Source organism: Micropterus dolomieu, linkage group LG06 (assembly GCF_021292245.1).
Source record: "Micropterus dolomieu isolate WLL.071019.BEF.003 ecotype Adirondacks linkage group LG06, ASM2129224v1, whole genome shotgun sequence".
NCBI classification, from domain to species: Eukaryota; Metazoa; Chordata; class Actinopteri; order Centrarchiformes; family Centrarchidae; genus Micropterus; species Micropterus dolomieu.
In genome coordinates, this window is record NC_060155.1 from 18,104,134 (window position 1) to 18,121,630 (window position 17,497).

The window sequence follows — 17,497 nt, forward strand, 5'->3', positions numbered from 1 at the left end:
TTTTGTAGAATTGATTTGTCATTGTTTATTTTTTACTTTGTAAGATAGTTGTATGAGTTTTGTTTTTATTGTTTGGAATGCTCTTTCTTTTTTTGTTTACATTGTTTAAATGTAAGGCGACTCAATTTAGATTCCAGGAACAAAGTGAGGTGTTTTCTTTTGTGCCAGGTGCTTAGAAATGTTAGAAATGACAAAATGATCTGGCTGTAACATCACATGTTGTGATATTGCTCTTTTGTTTTAATTGCTATGTTTCAACACAAACCTGGAAAAAAAAAAATGAAATGAAACACAATATTTTTCTTCAGCACACCCCCCTCTCCTGTCGCAGATGTCCAGCTCAGTGATGAGCTAGTTGATTAGATTGAGGAAGAAGCAGTAGGGGCGGTCTGCACAATCTACAATATAATTCACTGTCTAACTATAAAATGAAGCATAAAACGAATCAAAAAGGGTGGCCTTAGTCATTTTCCTGACTTTGGGAGTTTTGATAATGGTTACTCACCAGTGCCTGAATACATCTCTGCTACATGGTGGATGATGTTGCATTTGAAGATACATATATACTTCAATTACATCTGGCAGTGTCTAAGAACATCTATATGAAGAATTACTCGCTGACACTGGCTGCTTTAGTGTGTGTGTGTCATTAAATGTAAGATGACTAATAACCTGATCTACAACTTTGATGCTGAAAACTGTACTTAAAATATATTTCTCATCTTTTATGAACTGATTTTGTATAATTTTCTCCTTGACTGGCATGTTCATTGATATGTATGTACAGCTGTATGATATGTCCTCATCAGCTTTATCATTGTAAGCTGATACTGATATGTAACAGTATTTGGTTTACCTCTACCTGTCATTTTATCACAAACCTTGCCCTATGGACTAGCCCCAAACGTTGTTTTCTTTGTCAGTTATTCTAGCCTTTCTGCAGAAAAAAAAAACGTGGTCGTGATATGAAAAATCGCCACTGAAGATATTGTCTGCAAGTATCCAAGTATCAAAACATGCACCTGATATTCTTTATTAACAGACCCTTTCTGTCCTCCACAACAGGTGACCTGCTACAGATCTCTCTGTCTTCACTCATGTTTGGGGACAACATTTATGTAGGCTATGTCCTCAAAGTGCCTCCAGTTTCCTATTTTTTATATATAAAGTAGATATTGAGAACTGTTGTGTATATAACAGTAATGTAGCAATAAATGTGCCATTTTTAATAACAAAACCCACGTTAGTCCAATGTCTTTTTTTAAACCATAAATCAAAATTGCATTGCCAACTGGGACAGACAAAGTACGTAATGATAATTTCATAGGCTGAAGCAGAAATAGCATTATTAGTCTGCTACGTGGCAGAAATGAGCTCCACCTTCACCTCCCACTGGCCGTAAAGTACACTGCACACACAAGAACTACAGAGGAATTCACGTTTCACTGTATTTTGTGCAGATCCTTATAAGAAAAAATAATTACTTCCGTGCTGGAATATTACTTGGTTTCAATTTTGCTGTGTGTAAATTGTGATCATTTGAATAAACATGCATAGGTCTTTCTTTAGGAATAAGCATCCAGCGCAATCTAAACTGAATGGATACAAATATAAGAAATAAGTTTTGACACAGGGACACATCTCGGAGACAAGGCCTTCTGAAATGATAATAAGTTGCTATTCGGTTTTATCGAAATTTTAATGTTGCTTTTATTTTTCGAGTAACCGGAAGTAAGTTGTGCACATGCGCACTAGGTGTGGGAAGCTATTGAGCCAAAACGGAAATTCTCCACAGCTTTTAAATCGGTCCGTCCTGAGTTTGGAGGACATATTCCAGCCAAAATGATCAGCAAAGTGATCGGTCAGAAGTATGTGGCTATTGCCAAGTCATGGTAAGATGCCTTTTTTTTTTTTTTTTTTTTTTAAATCTAACTGGTGGTAAAAAACGGAAAGAAGTCCGACTTCCTGCTAACAATCTCGTTGTGTCCTTAGCTAACATGAGCGGTTAGCCTAGCCGAGGTCATTGCTGTGGGACCTGCTGACTTTAGCGATCAGCTAAAGTCAGGCTAAATGTCCCTAAAATGTAATTGTTAAGTAATAATAATAACGATTTACAGCTATAATGTCAACGTTATCTATTTTATTTGCTCAGTAGAATACATGTTTAATTTAACCAATTAGCCAATGCTAACTTAACGTTAGCTGACTGACTGATCTCACGTCAACGGCTAAAGTTAACGTTAATGTTTTCGTTAAATATTAGTAAGAAAGACAAGTAGTCATTAATCACTGATTCTAAAAGAGTCAGATAAAATTTCACATTGCTGTCCTGAAGCTGATGCTAAATGGGGGGAAAAAACAATTAACTCCTCACATTTGTATTTCTATTGATATTATCTCACAGTAAAAAAACAACAAGTTGCTATTTTTTTGCATGCATTATTGAACAAATCGTTTCAGCACTTCTGTCTTCTAATATTCAGTAGGCGCTTAATGTTGCTTAGGTGATTGATATTTATAGTTTTCTAGCTACAGACAAAACTAAAGAACAAGAACAGAACAACTTGCTTCTTCAGCTTTACCTTTTAATAGTATTAGGATTTTTGTTTTAATATATTGCATCCTTAGACTAATAATTTGCAGTCAATGTATTGAACATTTTTTCCTCAGATTATTTTCATTAAGGGTATATCCACTTTAAATGGAAGACAAATTTGTAATTCTTGACAATGTTCAATACTCCACAGGATCCCAACTATGGCTGTATGGGGCACAGCCAGTGGCGTAGCTCTGGTCCACTTCACAGACTGGAGATTGATTTTGGACTATGTTCCCTACATCAGTGGCAAATTCAAGGATGAGTAGTGGCACTCAGGTTAGTATGAGGAATGTCAAAGAGATGACTGCAGAACAGGTTGTGACAGCTTGTAATGAATACAGACAGGTGAAGCGTTAACATTTTTCTGCACCTATGGTATATTTTAATGCCAGAAACACTGTCCAGTGTGGAACGGACCTTCTCAGTCCCCATCCTTTACATCTTAATTGGCTTTAGAGTGGCTTCTACAGCTGTTCAGACTCACATTTTGTACATGTTATTGTTCTGATTCAAAATGCTCTCTAGATTAATAGAAATAAATGGCTAGACAAACTAATCTGGTAATTACACAGCAAACACATTAGTATTTGCAAATTAGCTAAAATGTTCATACAGAACAAATTTTTATTTTATAGAATAGTTAAATTATGTTTTAAGACCCTTTTTTCTCATACTCAACATTGATTGTGTTCCTTATCCATCTGTGGCAATTCACAGGTTTGAATATGATTCACAAAGGCACACTGGTCTACCTGCAGCACTAAAGGTTACTGTGTAATTGTGTAAGGAAGTGTTTTTACCTTTCAAACTTGGTTCTCCCAGGCAGAGAAAAGTCTTTTCACATACTACATGATTATTACTTTTTCTTGACTGCTATGGTGGCAGCATTGCAAGAGAGCCATTGTAATTGCAGCAATTGCAGACTGTCTGAATAGTTGAAACCGGGGCAGACCTCTGTTCAGAGATCACAGGCAGCATTGGGTGGAAGTTTGCCCCTGTTTCTACAGTTAATCCTGTAAACAAGTTTTGTCTGTGCAGCCACAGCCTAATATAAGCATAGACCCCCATCCAGCCAGAATGTTGTCCAAAAAGTATTTGGGCATTGGGTTAAATATTTCTTTATGTCAATGAGAATGGCCAGTGTAGTTTATTCTGAAATAACTGAGACCGCCGCATGCAGCAGCTCAATTTCTTGTTTACGTTTTGCTAGCTGATGAGCTGAGAGTCAAAGAACGTAACCTTGTGCATGCTCTGTACTGTTTTTGCTTTTGTTCACATTTGAACTGTATTGAAGAAGACACACTTACAAATGCTACTATGTACGAAGTAGGAAAATTGCCAAAGCATATTTTTTTTTATTTATTTTTTTTTTTTTTTACAGTTAAACTACACATAACATTGTAATGAAACTAAGTAAAAGATAATGTAAATTGAAGTCCATGTGATTTTAATTTTCCCCAAATTAGATCTTTCAAACAGACTGTCTGCATACCTGTTATTTGCAAGTGATCAGATATCACCAGCCTATCTGCACTGTGCAAGTAGCAAGATCTCTGCTCAGCCACTTTGATGCACTTCCATCACTCTGAATTTGATGGCATAATTTGTGTGAGTGTTGTGTTGAGTTGCGGGTGACACAAGACACTTTGAAGCGTCCGAAATGAGAAATATCCGTAGAAATCTGATTGGAATAGCATTTCATTGTACCTCCAAATGTGGCTTGAATCCGATTTGGCAAAAACAAATTAAAAAAAAAAAAATCAGTCTTTTTAATTTCGACTTTCTAAAATCAATCTGGATATGCACAAAACAGATTTGCGCTGGGAGTCTGAAGAAGGCTTTAATCGACACATCTAAATCTGGGCATACATAAAATATTATATTAACTCTGGTCCGACACAAAATAAGTGCTTTTGCCTAAATACCAAGTGCTACCTCTGGTTTAAAAAGGGTAACATCATTCTTTTGGTGAAACCTGATGGTGGCAACACACTGATGGGATGCTTCTTCTCAGCATGGACTGGGAAACTGTCAGGGCTGAGGCAACAAGAAACCGAGTGAAATTCAGAGACAATAAGCCCTGGTAGTTTTGGTGTCAGGAGACCAGAATCCAGGACAGTGGCCTATTTTTAAGACCGTATGTTGCAGCTTCTAATAATACGTGAATGCCTGGAAAAACCTTCGACCACTCTGCAGTGTAGTTATTTGGCATAGACATTTAAACCCTGACAATGTTTAGACTTGTGTTTAGCCCACATATGCAAAACTGTTTATGAACAGTGTTAGATGTTGAGTGAGTTTTGGATAGTGCTTATAAAATCCAAACAGAACAATGTGTACAATGTACAAACAAAAAGACAAATGTGCTTTCAAGTGAAATGCTCATACTCAGAACCTTGTCACTTAAACATAACATTTTTCCACTGAACTTGCTGACTGTCCATCAAGCGTTGTCTGTCGCAGCAAAACCACATTTTCACTGTTAAACCTAATGGCTTTGTTTTCCCTTGTCAGGTCAGTGCTGTATTTTACACTAAGACTTCAAATATTGATCAAGACCTACTGCAGCTGGTACCTTGCACTACGGTCCAATTGCATTCCAGGCTACTGGAAGCTGTCATCTTCACCCTGCAGCGCAGTCAACATTGAACTGTTCACCACAAACATCCCATTAAATGCACTGGAGTTTAGCGTGTCAATGTTCCTCATCCAGTGAAAACATGAATGGAATAATATGAAAACAGAGATGGTTAATGGACTTAGTGTGGGGTCAGGTATTTATTTTAATCCTCATCTGTGTACTGTGGGTTCACAAATGGAAAAATCTGTCCTCCATGTCATGCTGTAATTGCTCTTAAGAGAAGTAAAAGTATGTGATATTTATCCTGTGTTGTGGCTGTGTATAATTTCACATTCTTAAAATGATTTAAAATGCAGTCTTCCTGCTGTCAAATTGAAGTGTATTTGTCTCCTGAATGCAGCCCCGTTCCTGGAGTTGGGCTAGAGCTTGCTTGGACTCAACACTGGAGCAGCTCAATTAAGGACGTAGTAATTAAAAATCCTGAATTGTGCTCCTGATGTGTTGGTATATTCCTAAATACCACAACGGATCATAATCCACAATGTACGCTGTTTGGCTTCTGTGTTGACAGACCTTAGCGATGAAAACAAGCATCAGAACACAGTCTGCAGACTGAAAGCAGCCAAACCATTTGGGAGAGATGATTGCTATCCTGAAATTAGATTTTAGATGGAGGAGCTACATTTTTGGATTGTGTATCTGTATAAAATTTGTGTGTACAAGTCATATTTTTCAAGTGCAACTAAAGATCGCCATTGAGTTACAGAATTACCACAAACCTCATACCTAATGCAGATGTATAAGGACATCTTAAGATAAATGTAGTAATGGTATAATGTGAAGGACTCAGTTACCAGTATTAGTCCTGCAATAAAATTATATATAAAAAAAAGTACATAGGTATAAGCAATGTAAAAGTCATGCAGAATTTGTTACTTGTTAACCTGTATGCAGCAGTTTGATGTTGCAGTTAGTACAGGTGGTGATTTAATACTTTAAGTTCATCATTCAGTATGTTTATCATGCAACTGAATCTACAAAGTAACTGCAACATTGTGGGTTAAACAATTTTTTCTCTAAAGTGTAATAAGAGTACAAATCTGCACAAAGCAAATACTCAAGTAAAGCTACAACTAAGTACCTATAATTGTACTTGAGTCAATATATTTAGTTTTAGTATAGTAACAATCTGCCTCTGATAGTGTGCATTGTACAGACCACGTGAGACCCGGAGTGTCATTCGGACTACTTTACAGGAGTGTGGCGGAGGTCTTCAGCTCATTGTGTTACAAGGCTGGCGGAGTGATCTACAGTTGTCCTGACGGGAGACAGACAGCGGAGATCGATAACAAACAACACTCGGAGAAGTATTATGACTGCTATAATAGGCAGCTAGCTGGCTTATCATCTTTTTTTATAAGCCGGAATCAAAAGGCACGCAATCAAGACAACGGCGACCATGGAAAGAAAAGGGTGGGACTTTTAAATGTGTAACGTTAGTCGAAGGAGTTAAAATGAAAGTTTCTCTGCAGGAAATGCATGCACACACGCGTTGTTGAGAACAACACTTAGCAAAGGAACATGTCCGGGTTATTTACACTTTAGTTACTTAACTAAACGCAGGCGTTAGATTGTTTTCAGTTTATTATGTTAGGAAACTTCCAAATTTGAACAGCAGTAATTGATACGCAGGTTGCTGCCACATTGACGTTCCCGGCGCTGCTAGCTTGATTAGCTAGCTAAGTTTCATTGTTTACACACGCAAGACTTACGGTGCGTTGGGCCCCGGCACAGTTACGCCAGTTGATACGTTATCAACATTTCAGATGCAGCACAGTGGTCTTGTTGAAACGAGTAGATGCAGAATATGTTTTACCACCACTAACTTATCTGCTTGCAAGTCTCCTAAATGAGTAGCTAACTTACTTCACTCTCAGCACATTGATACGCTTGAAAAGGCAGCCGGTCTGTTTTATTACCATTAAGTTAACAAATCTACCTCACGCAACATCCACACAGGTGTTCTCATTTACTTTGGCTGCGCCTCTTTTTAAGATTTTGTGGGCGTGTAGAGATGTGCTTGATTGACATCTCCTGACTCGTTGTTAGGGCGGGACAACCTGGCCTGCACCTTTTGATCATTGCATGCACTCAGGTGACCTCAGAAAACAACAAGTTCACAATCAACCTGTGAAGAGGTCCAATCATTCAGAATAACTGAGAAGCCATGTGTGGGTGTCCAAAGCCATAATGCCAAAGTTATTGTAAAGGTCAGTCTTTTTGTGATGCGTTTTCTGTGTTTCTTTGTAGTATACCTGTTAAGCGCATTCTCCACAAGCCCCAGATAGTCCGCAGTCTGGGCAGCAACCTTCACGCCGATGTGAACGCCAACCATTCCCGGACTGCACGGTCGCTCCTGACCAAAGTGCAGCACAGCAGGCACAAGCATCTGTATGACATCAACCATCAAATCAGGGTGAGACAGTGTTTTGTTTTGGTATTGCTGAGGCATAAATAACTGTGCAGCGCTACATGAAGGAAAATATGACTCAATCAGAATGTGAATGCTTCTCTTTCAGGGATTTCTGGACAATATTAAATTAGTTTATACAATGGCCATAAACATTCGGCAGTAATTAACAGCCATAACTATATGAATAGGTTTATGTCAGCTTCGTGCATCCTGACACTGCAGTTTTTCTTCTTTGCAAACTTGCTCAAGCTCTAACAGGTTACATGGGGGCCTTCCACAGATTCTGGATTCATTAAATTCTGAACTGACTTAGGCACTTCAGGAAGCAGCCGCAGTGTTGTTTGAATCCAAAACATAGCATTTGGTATAATTAGTACTGCCAGAAAGCTCAATTCAGGTCTTATTAGACCAGGGCTGGCGAACCTTTTTCCAGTCAAAGGCCATTTCAGTTTTTAAAACAATCCTTTGAGGGCCATGCTGAATTATTAAACATATAATGTATAACACACTAACCTCTATTGCAACGGCGCAAACTGTGCTGTGATGATGATGCCACAGCAGTAGGCTGTCCCAAACAGAGATGCATGCATCAGTGCATGTCTCCTCAGATAAAAAATAGAAATAGAAAATCCTTGGGATGTATATTTTATAGAACCCGAGCTGGGGGTGTACCTTGTTTTGCAGCTCAATCATTTCATGTTGGAGGTTGTCCAGCACATCAGCTGGTTCCACTTAAAAATGCATAGCAAATATGTTCAGTTCCTTTTGTTTACTTTTCGTGTCCTGAAACCTCTCACCTAATGCCTGAAGGTGTTTTTGCTAACTCACCAGCATATTCAGATGTCATAGCAGGCGGTTGTTCTTGCAGAGTAGGAAAATGCACAGTGTTACTTTTATAGTTGCACTTGCCACAGCTTTAATTTTCCTTCAAATGATTTCACAATTGAAAGCAGAGAGCCAAGAAGCTGGTTGGGACCTCGGAGCTTTACGTTCAGTTCTGAGAGGTACCTGGTGATGTCCACCATGAAGGCCAAATCACTAGGGATGCACCGAATGTTCAGCTCCCAAAAATAATCGGCCTAATAAGTCAAGACACCGATTAAATTTTACCAAAGAATTATGTTGATATGTCGGCAGTGTGGAAACAAATTGTCTGAGAAAGACGCAAAAATCGCGGTTTGCAGACACTGTTCTGCTGAATTGTATCCTAGCACATCCACTCCATCTTTGGCTGACTTCTTAGAAAAGGCAACAAACAGTCTGACCCGCTTTGAGTGTTTCTGTCACTCGTTTCTGAGAAGACGATTAAGATAGCCACACCTACATTTGGAGTGCACATGTTATTTAAGCCTTTATGGTAACTGAAACGGACCAGTGCGAGCTGACAGGCAGGTTAGCGACTATCCTGTCATTTTCCTTCTTTACAAAGACATGTGTTGCAGTATTAGAGTCCTACCTGAAGAGAGGCAATCAAGTCTTCATGTTGTGCGATACGAGAACCAAGTATAAATTAATTGTCCTTATGTCCTTTATATGTAGCTTTGGCAATATTGTTGCTATACATTCATGCCAATAAAGCTAATTTGAATTTGAACCACATACAACATTATTTATCAAATTGGGTCCAACTTGATGAATTTAGTGCGAGGATACACATGTGACAACCTCCGTTGTTCAAAATAAGGTGTCCATACAGGATGGAAATGAGATAAATTGGATTATATTCACAGAAAATCTAAAACATATTACGTGTGTCCATTGAAAGTAAATGGACACATAATTTATTTTACCGGACCCTCTTGGGCCACGGACCCACCCACCATAGTCTCTCCAAATCGTGTGGGAAACACTGAATAAAAAGCATATTTGGACTATTTAATTTATGAAATGGTAAAACAAAAAAAGGCAACATAAATGGAAAAAATGTGAATGTACTTGTTTGGTATTCTGCTAATTTTTTCATTATTTCCGGCTTCGGCCAAGAATTTTCATTTCGGTGCATCCCTACTGATCACACAGCCTCTTGCTTTCACAGAGTTCCACGACAGGTCTTCCCTTTTGTAAAGCCATGTGAGCATACTAGCACCACTCAGCCATCGCACTTCTCGGTAAACCAGATCTCCGTACTCCAACTCAAGCTCACTCAGTAGCTCCTTGAACTGTTGGCTGTTTACTTCTCCGCTTTTGATGAAATTCATGGTGGAAACAGCAGTTGTCCTTACCTTGTTGAACGTCAGGGAATGTGCACACAGTTTCTTGATGTGTGATAAAACTAAATCACTTCAAGACTGATGTCCTTTTTGCAGTCAATCCCTTTTGTGGGCCAGTCATGCCTGGGGCTCCATCTGTGGCAAGGCCACTTAACTTTACCAGTGGTAGTTCAACTTTGTTCATAGCCAAAATAACTTGCTCAAACAAATCATCACCTTTGATAGTGCCATGCATTGTATCAAACCTGCAGTAATCCCACACACAAAAATGTCTTGCAGTGTTTTTTCATTATCTTCAACTGTTATTCGACACAAACTTAAACATTGGAGCAATTTTACTTTACTTTGTCCAGTGCTAGTAGCTCGACAAGGCACTCCTTCAGAAATACTCCTTCTGAATGAGGTTTCAGCTTCTTAGCTAATAGCTCACTCACCACAAAACCCAAACTCTGCAGAAGAGGCTTAACTTTATCCAAGCACACTTGTCCTTGCAACTCAACCAGTTTAGCACGTTTCCAGCTGTAATGACACTCAAGATTGGCCTTCGTCAACACTGTGAACGTGGCCCCAGTAGGCACACTGGCTTGCCTTTTACTTGAACAACAAAATTATCTTTTGTCATCTGGAAAGCGCGGCCCACTTTTCCTTTTTTGACAGTAAGCTGATGCATGTCAGCAGTGACAGGTAACATGCCTATTGTGTTCACCCTGGCCATGACCAGCACATGGGAGAAGTTTGCCCTTAGGCCTTTTTGCCAGAAGGATGTGTTGGTCAACTATTTTATGTTATTTGCTTTCATCACAGAAATACAATAATTTAAGGCCAACGTTCAACGTCTAATTTAAGGCCAACGTCCCCTACCCGTGCATTACAACATACAACCTTCTTCCTCTCTGTTTGTTCCTGCCTTCTGGCTAACACTAACTCTCTCTATCTGTAATGTCACTTTTTTAACAGTGGCTTTCTTTGCCCTAAAGCTGCAATGGATATTAGTGTTTTTGGACAAAATGAAACCCTGTTGCTATTCAAGACTTGTCATAGGTCGTTTTGTTGCCTCTCTCTCTGGTGAACCTCTGTAGACATTGTTTTATGATTTGATATAATTTTATGATATTCAGTGCCTTGTAGCCTGTTGATGTTTAGCTTAAGGAGACATTTGTCCCTCCAAACTATTCTTGAATCATAATAATCATTCCGGTTGATTGTCATGTTTTACATTGTCTTTTCACACTCCATTGATTTAAATAGGGATGCAACAGTACTGACAACTAGGACTATATGAATGATGCATTTTAAGATAATCCCAAAAAAGTGCAGTGCCAGTTACGCAAAGTGAAACTGATCAGAGTACTGTGAATTTGGCAAGTCACTTGAAAAGAATAATTTCTCTGAATGTTTTGCTGCTCGGCTAATGTTGGATAACTTCATTCAAAAACCTAAATAGAAGCTTTTGAATGTAAAATGAACATTGACATTCGGTACAGCCCTCCTTATATAAGTGTTTAGACCTGTACAGTAATCTCTCACACATGTCCAATCTTAAGGTTCTATTTTTATTATGATAGAAAATTGGATTAAGCAGGTCATTCATGTTGGTGTCTCCCTTAAAGGCCAAGCCTGACTTAAACACAACACTACCAGTTCGACAGACGGCATCCATCTTCAAACAACCAGTGACCAAGGTAACAAATCATCCCAACAACAAGGTGAAGGCAGACCCGCAGAAGGCTGTAGACCAACCCAAACAAGTAAGTCAGAGGGCAGGAAACATGCACATTTCAGTTCTTTTAAACTACTTTTTAGAGTTTTCAGGAAACGATAACATCACTATAGAAAGGAAAGTAAGTCATAGGAAATTTCTGCTCCTGCAAGTAGTTTTTTGTACCGCTGACCAACATAAAGCCTGCTGTCTTAGTGTTTTGTCTCTGTCTCTCTTTGCTGTTATGTAAGGAGAGTTGAAAGGTTAATTCAACCTTGTTCAATATCCTTAGAAAATTCGATAACAATTCCACATATTCAGTTTACGAAATCTGTGTGTGTGCTTTAATTTTCAGCTGTTCTGGGAGAGGAAATTGAGCGGGTTAAATGCATTTGATATCGCAGAGGAGCTGGTGAAAACTATGGATCTTCCCAGAGGCTTACAGGGTGAGGCTAACTAATACGACAGTCTTGTATGATTCAAATCTGGAAAATTTGTGTAGAAGCGTGACTCTCTGCCTCCCTGTTGCCCTCTGCTTAGGTGTTGGGCCTGTGTCTTCAGATAAAACACTGCTCTCTGCTATCGCCAGTGCCCTGCACACCAGCCCCGCTCCTGTCACCGGACAGCTCACCGCTGCAGTGGAGAAAAACCCTGGAGTGTGGCTGAACACAGCACAGCCTCTCTGCAAAGCCTTTGTAGTGACTGATGAGGACATCAGGTGAGATGTTCACACATGCAACACAGCTGTTTCCTCACTGTATTATCGATATCATCAATACACTGGAAATAAACAAAAGGTGGGATCCATTGCTGGTGACCTTCTTTTAAGCAGATGTTTTTGTCAGTTAGAGGGCTCTTTTATATTTTTTATTTTAAGGTGTCAAATGTGCCTAAACTGAAAATGCAGTTCATTGCGGCACATGCACCCAGTAACATGGTAGTGTGATGTGTAAGGCCTAAAAGTGTAGACGTGGATCAACCTCACTTGCATGGAGGTGGATTGGCTTTGAAAAGATGGCTGTTGCTCAAAACACATCAAGCTGTAAACTGTATCAAAGATCGGTTGCCGTTAAAGACCACTAACTAACCACCATGCAGAATATCAAGCATGAAAAGCTTCTGGAGTCAGTTGTCCACGACAGGCCTAAATCGGCCTAGATACCAGCACAAAAAACAAACTGCAGTTCAAACACTGCTACAATGATGACAGAATCAAAGACATTACAACAGGTAAGACAGAACTCAGGGCTAATACCACGATAGATGAAATTATTTATTCATACTTACACTGTTTGATGTCAGTAATACTTGCGCTGGTGATTTCAGTGTTTTAATATTGTTTATACTTGAATGCTTTAAGTAAGCTTTAAATAAATAAGACCTGTTTCCATTAGGGCTGCACGATTAATCTAATCACAATCACGATGTCGTCATGTGCGACTACATAACCGCAAAACGATTTGATAAAACAGAAAAAGTGTGTGCTGCAGTCTGCTCATTATCCCCGCCCACACCAGGCTCTCGCATGTGCCTCTAAAAACAGATAGGCCTATGTGCAATAAGAAAAATTATTCAGGAACAATGTGCCAGTAACTTTTAAGACAACAACCTACCATAACCCACCTTCCCGCTCCTCCGCACCGCGCCGCTAATTGTTCAAAACATATCCAGACGCGCCACCGGAGCACCAAGAGAAGTGCCGGTGGGAGAACCGGGAGAAGATAAGGAAGGTTTGGGTTTGGCTTGCTGGCCATTTCAACGTTAGCTATATTGATGCCTTTTGTTGTTCTACATGTTCAACTTCTCACAGAGCCAACGTGCTTGTCGCTGTCACTTTTCGTTAACCGACCAATCACAGCCTGGATGGGGCGGGATGTTATAAAAGGTTTGACGTAGGCCTGCTTCAGCAAACTTGCAAATGTTAAACAATATGATTATTGACAAGTTAGTTCTTAGCATTAACAAATTAGAGACCAATGTAGAGCCTTTTTTCTTGCACAAAGAAAAAGAAAGAAAAAAGATTAAATAAAAACAACCCACAGCTGTAACTGGATATAATAATCAACTAGTGGCAAAATAGTATACTATTATATGAAATTATAATGAATGTAGTAATTAATATATTATTAGTATAGGCTACTGACAGTATACTTTTAATTTAACATTATACTCTTTATTTAATGTTATAATATTATACTAATACACTTACGTATAGCCTACTAGTTCCTCCTCTAGGATGTGGACAGAGTCTCTGCAGTGGACAGTTGTAGATTTAGCCAGAGCCAGGAAGCCAGTGTGCCAGTATTTGCTCCTTCTAGCCGCCTCCTCTATAGAGCAGCACCATCCCCTTGTTCTGTTTTACTCGTTATTTTTATAAATATTGTTTATCGTTTAACTTTGTTCAAGTTGAGAAATAAACATTTCAAAATGTCAGTATCTTGTGCATTTTCCATTATAATCAAGCAAGTAGACTCATAGTACCATTTATTTCATTATAATCAAATCGCAGTCGCAAATAGCAATATTGTCCAAAATAATCATTGACTTTTTCTATAAATTGTGCAGCCCTAGTTTCCATTAATGTCATTTGTAAGCAACAGTTAATATACTTTTAACAAGAGCGAGCTAGTACAATATTAGATTTTTTACGTACACATTTTTGAAGGATGCCAGATATCGTCTAAATAGTTATCAAGAAAACCCCAGAAAATATAATTTTTTTTTGTCAATATTGCACACCTCTGTTGCAAAGTATCGTGAAGAGGAAGTTCCTGTTTTCTCTTATCTCAAGGCTTTTCCCCCTTTTGTTACCGGTCTACCGTTATGCTGTAATGCTTTCAGAACCATTAATAGTCTCTCCTAAAGATGTTTCACCTAAACGTCTGCTATATGAAATACTGTAAATGACACAGAAAGTACACACAATACTTGCTCAGTAGTTAGCTGTCGAGACTTACTTACTGTGGGGGGGGGGGTTGACTTCACCAATGGTGAAGTGTTGTGACGTGTTTCAGACACTGCATCTGAATGTTGGTGTGATTTATCTATCCGCTGCTGTGGAATTCACTGTTGCGACAGAGCGATCAGGAGTCAGCTAAACTGATTTGCTCACAACATCTTACGCTGAATAATGTTATAGTTAACTAACCCTCCGTGATGTAAATAGTCTGACTAAATAAGTGGCTGTGGCAGATTCAGACCCGTCGCACACTGTACTGAAGCTGTCCTGTGTTGCTGCAAACAACTGTAGCCCAGTGGGTGATGAGCACAGAGACGATGTCAAGATTAAAGGAACACTCGTGCTAAAACTGCCCAGGCTTAAATTGCACTGCACAGTGCTTTGCTTGGCCATCCGATGACAGTGACTGAACATATTAACTTGCTATGCACGTTCCACTATGTTAGATGGTGTTGTAAGTAAACCCTTTTCATCATCATCCGGTCTTTCCCATGATAGGTTTGTTTTCGTTAGTGCTACATTATTTCATATTTCAAGTTCACGGTACCCTGTTTGTTCCTTGTCTGTGTGCTTCAGGAAGCAGGAGGACCTGGTGCAGAATGTGAGGAGGCGTCTCGAAGAAGCCCTCACGGCTGATATGTTGGCTCACATGGAGGACACCGCTGCAGATGCAGCAGCCAACAAAGTAGAGGAGAAGGTTGAACAGGTGGACAGGGAGGAATTATAGCCAAGGTATACAAAACCACAGGACTGGGTCAAGTGTGGCTGAAGTCTTTTCTAGTGGTTCACCTGTTGCCTCTGTTTGGTTACTTTAAACGGTTATGAACTGCAGTACACCCTCTAACATATAATGTCTCTTTCTCATCTCTCCCACAGGCTTGTTTGACATGAAGTTTGCTGGTGAACTCCTTTCATTTTCAAATAATTGACTCCATGAAGTTTTTTAATACACTTGTAATAGACCCTAAATGCAAACATTCTGCGGATGTTGTTAACCTAAACAAAATTATTTTTCTTTTTTTTACATGTGATGGTGTAATCCTGAAAGGGTGCTTTGAGTTTCAGTTCATGTTTACCTCTATAAAAGTATGGCAGTTGTGGATGGTGCTCTATACAATGCAGTGTTACATTTAGTTAACAGCTGTTCAAGCTCAAAGTTAAAAACACAAACCTGATATGAGAGAGTGAAAAGTGTGTGTGTGTGTGTGTGTGTTGGGATGTATTAGTTCATGTTGAAAGTTTAACTGAACATGTCGATATGTTGCTCTTCTATATTGTAGTGTTTATGTTTGGAAGCATAGAAAGTTTGCCCTATGTTTATGTGCACACAGCATCCTTGTGGCTGTGACCATTTTAGCTAATCGATTCAAGGTTTTCCAGTTCAACTTAGTGTTGTATTTCTCACAGTAACCTGAGTTTACATGGTTCTGAAGTTTCAGTCATGGTATTTTTATTGACAAAAGAATAATCAGTATTGTTTTGCCAATTACATTTGAGTTTAGACAGTCACAGAAAAAGTGCGTACCCTCAAAGTATAAAACCAAACAACGCTGATGTACCTCAAAACAAGATGTACTGTACCTCATTACAAGATTCATTATTTGTCTCTGTACCACTGTGTCACTGTCAAATAAATGCAGCTCTTTTATGACTGGTGTAGAGGGTCATTTATTTTGTCATTTTCATCCTTGAATTTAGGAGGTTGTGGTAGGTGGCGTTGTATTTTTGTGTTTATGGTTGAGGTCCTTTGTTTTTTCTTTCTTTAAAGCATGGCTTCACATTTTTCAAGTCTCTTAAAACAGTACCCATGTGCCCAAATAATAAGCATGTTATTGGTAACTAATGACTGTAATGGTTCCCCCTTTCCAAAAGCTTCAGCAGCCTGCCTTGGTCAAAGAAAGTGTGTATATTTTCAATTTAAATCATTTTAGTGCTAAATAATGTCTTTGTGTCGCTATCCCGTCACCCCAGCTCAGCAAGAAACACAAAGGGAATTGGGTGCTAAACAAACCTTAATTTTAAGAGGGGATGTCTTCATGGCCAGTGTGGACAGAAGAACACTTTAAACGTCCATGTTTTTGTAACATCAAAAAACGTGAAGCTATCCTTTATTTACTTTACTTATGGTACAAGAAAAGGTGGTGACTTGAAGATTTTGAAGTATCTACACACTTTGAAACAAACCTAATCTTACATCCATGATTCTATTTATTACATTTACTCATTTGGCAGACGCTTTTATCCAAAGTGACATACATTTGAGGAACAACATACAAGCATCAATACAGTAAAAGATCTACAACTAACAATAGATATTAGTTGTAATAATAATCTTTGTTTAGTAAGAGCAACAATACATACTAGTAAGTGCTATTAGCACTTATTGCATCAATTATTAATTGTTTTATTACCTAGAAAGCATAAATAAATGCAGACACGCACATACTGCATAAGCATCATCCAATGGTGTTGGACCACTCCAAAACACCTCATTGGTAGCCATGATGAACACACCCAACCATGACCACATTTTTTAAAAACATGCAACAAAAAAAATGCATTTAAAGAGAGGGGGATAAAATAGTGCCCCGCAGACTGACAGACACAATAGCAGTGACCCAGTGGCTTCGCGTTGATGCTCTCCCCCTTGCTGCATGTGGCCTTTGAACCCATTGTTGTGTCGCGGGTGACGTCAGTGCCGTGTGCGGGAGACGGAGCGGCGTGCGCCTGGCGAGACAAAGGCGGCGGACCGACCGGGGTCAGGCAGCAGCAGCAGAGAGCCGAGAATCACCACTGTGTTTTTTTAACTAAAAGGTAACAGCTAACCTTGAATTTCGGCTGCGGGTCTCCCTGACGATACGCAGCAAGAAGACCCAGTGACACTCCCAGGAAAATGCTCTGACTCTCGAGATAGAGGAAAAACAACAACATTGCCCTCTTTTCGTTTTTAAACGTTTTTCTCCTACGCCCCCCCCC

The 17,497-nt window shown here is 39.2% G+C and overlaps 3 protein-coding genes across 4 annotated transcripts in view; all 3 read left to right on the forward strand.

The window, feature by feature from the left end:
* The first annotated feature begins 1,737 nt into the window (after positions 1 to 1,737).
* On the forward strand, positions 1,738 to 5,482 carry LOC123973079 (cytochrome b-c1 complex subunit 10). The gene is made up of 3 exons (XM_046052946.1): positions 1,738 to 1,892; positions 2,748 to 2,875; positions 5,114 to 5,482. The coding sequence occupies exons 1-2, from the start codon at positions 1,843 to 1,845 to the stop codon at positions 2,863 to 2,865; spliced, it is 168 nt and encodes a 55-aa protein (XP_045908902.1). The 5' UTR covers positions 1,738 to 1,842; the 3' UTR covers positions 2,866 to 2,875; positions 5,114 to 5,482.
* A 995-nt stretch (positions 5,483 to 6,477) lies between these two features.
* mbd3a (methyl-CpG binding domain protein 3a) lies at positions 6,478 to 16,172 on the forward strand. The gene is made up of 7 exons (XM_046052945.1): positions 6,478 to 6,653; positions 7,491 to 7,656; positions 11,474 to 11,611; positions 11,918 to 12,008; positions 12,103 to 12,280; positions 15,098 to 15,253; positions 15,398 to 16,172. Exons 1-6 carry the CDS (start codon positions 6,640 to 6,642, stop codon positions 15,246 to 15,248), a joined length of 738 nt encoding a protein of 245 aa, XP_045908901.1. The 5' UTR covers positions 6,478 to 6,639; the 3' UTR covers positions 15,249 to 15,253; positions 15,398 to 16,172.
* Positions 16,173 to 17,152: 980 nt separating this feature from the next.
* The window catches only part of LOC123972617 (RNA-binding protein MEX3B-like), a 5,231-nt gene continuing 4,886 nt past the window's right edge, over positions 17,153 to 17,497 (forward strand). Inside the window, exon 1 of one of the 2 annotated variants that reach the window (XM_046052165.1) lies at positions 17,153 to 17,335. The gene's annotated coding sequence lies outside the window, so the exon portion shown is untranslated. The remainder of the gene's footprint in view (positions 17,336 to 17,497) is intronic. The other variant, XM_046052164.1, reaches the window with a different exon arrangement.

Excerpts from the sequence above, each read along its gene's own strand:
- mbd3a (XM_046052945.1), top strand. Across the intron at positions 11,612-11,917 it reads CTGTAGACCAACCCAAACAA|CTGTTCTGGGAGAGGAAATT; the intron begins GTAAGTCAGAGG and ends TTTAATTTTCAG. Across the intron at positions 12,009-12,102 it reads TCTTCCCAGAGGCTTACAGG|GTGTTGGGCCTGTGTCTTCA; the intron begins GTGAGGCTAACT and ends CCCTCTGCTTAG.
- LOC123973079 (XM_046052946.1), top strand. The coding sequence starts at position 1,843 with ATGATCAGCAAAGTGATCGGTCAGAAGTATGTGGCTATTGCCAAGTCA. Across the intron at positions 1,893-2,747 it reads GTGGCTATTGCCAAGTCATG|GATCCCAACTATGGCTGTAT; the intron begins GTAAGATGCCTT and ends AATACTCCACAG.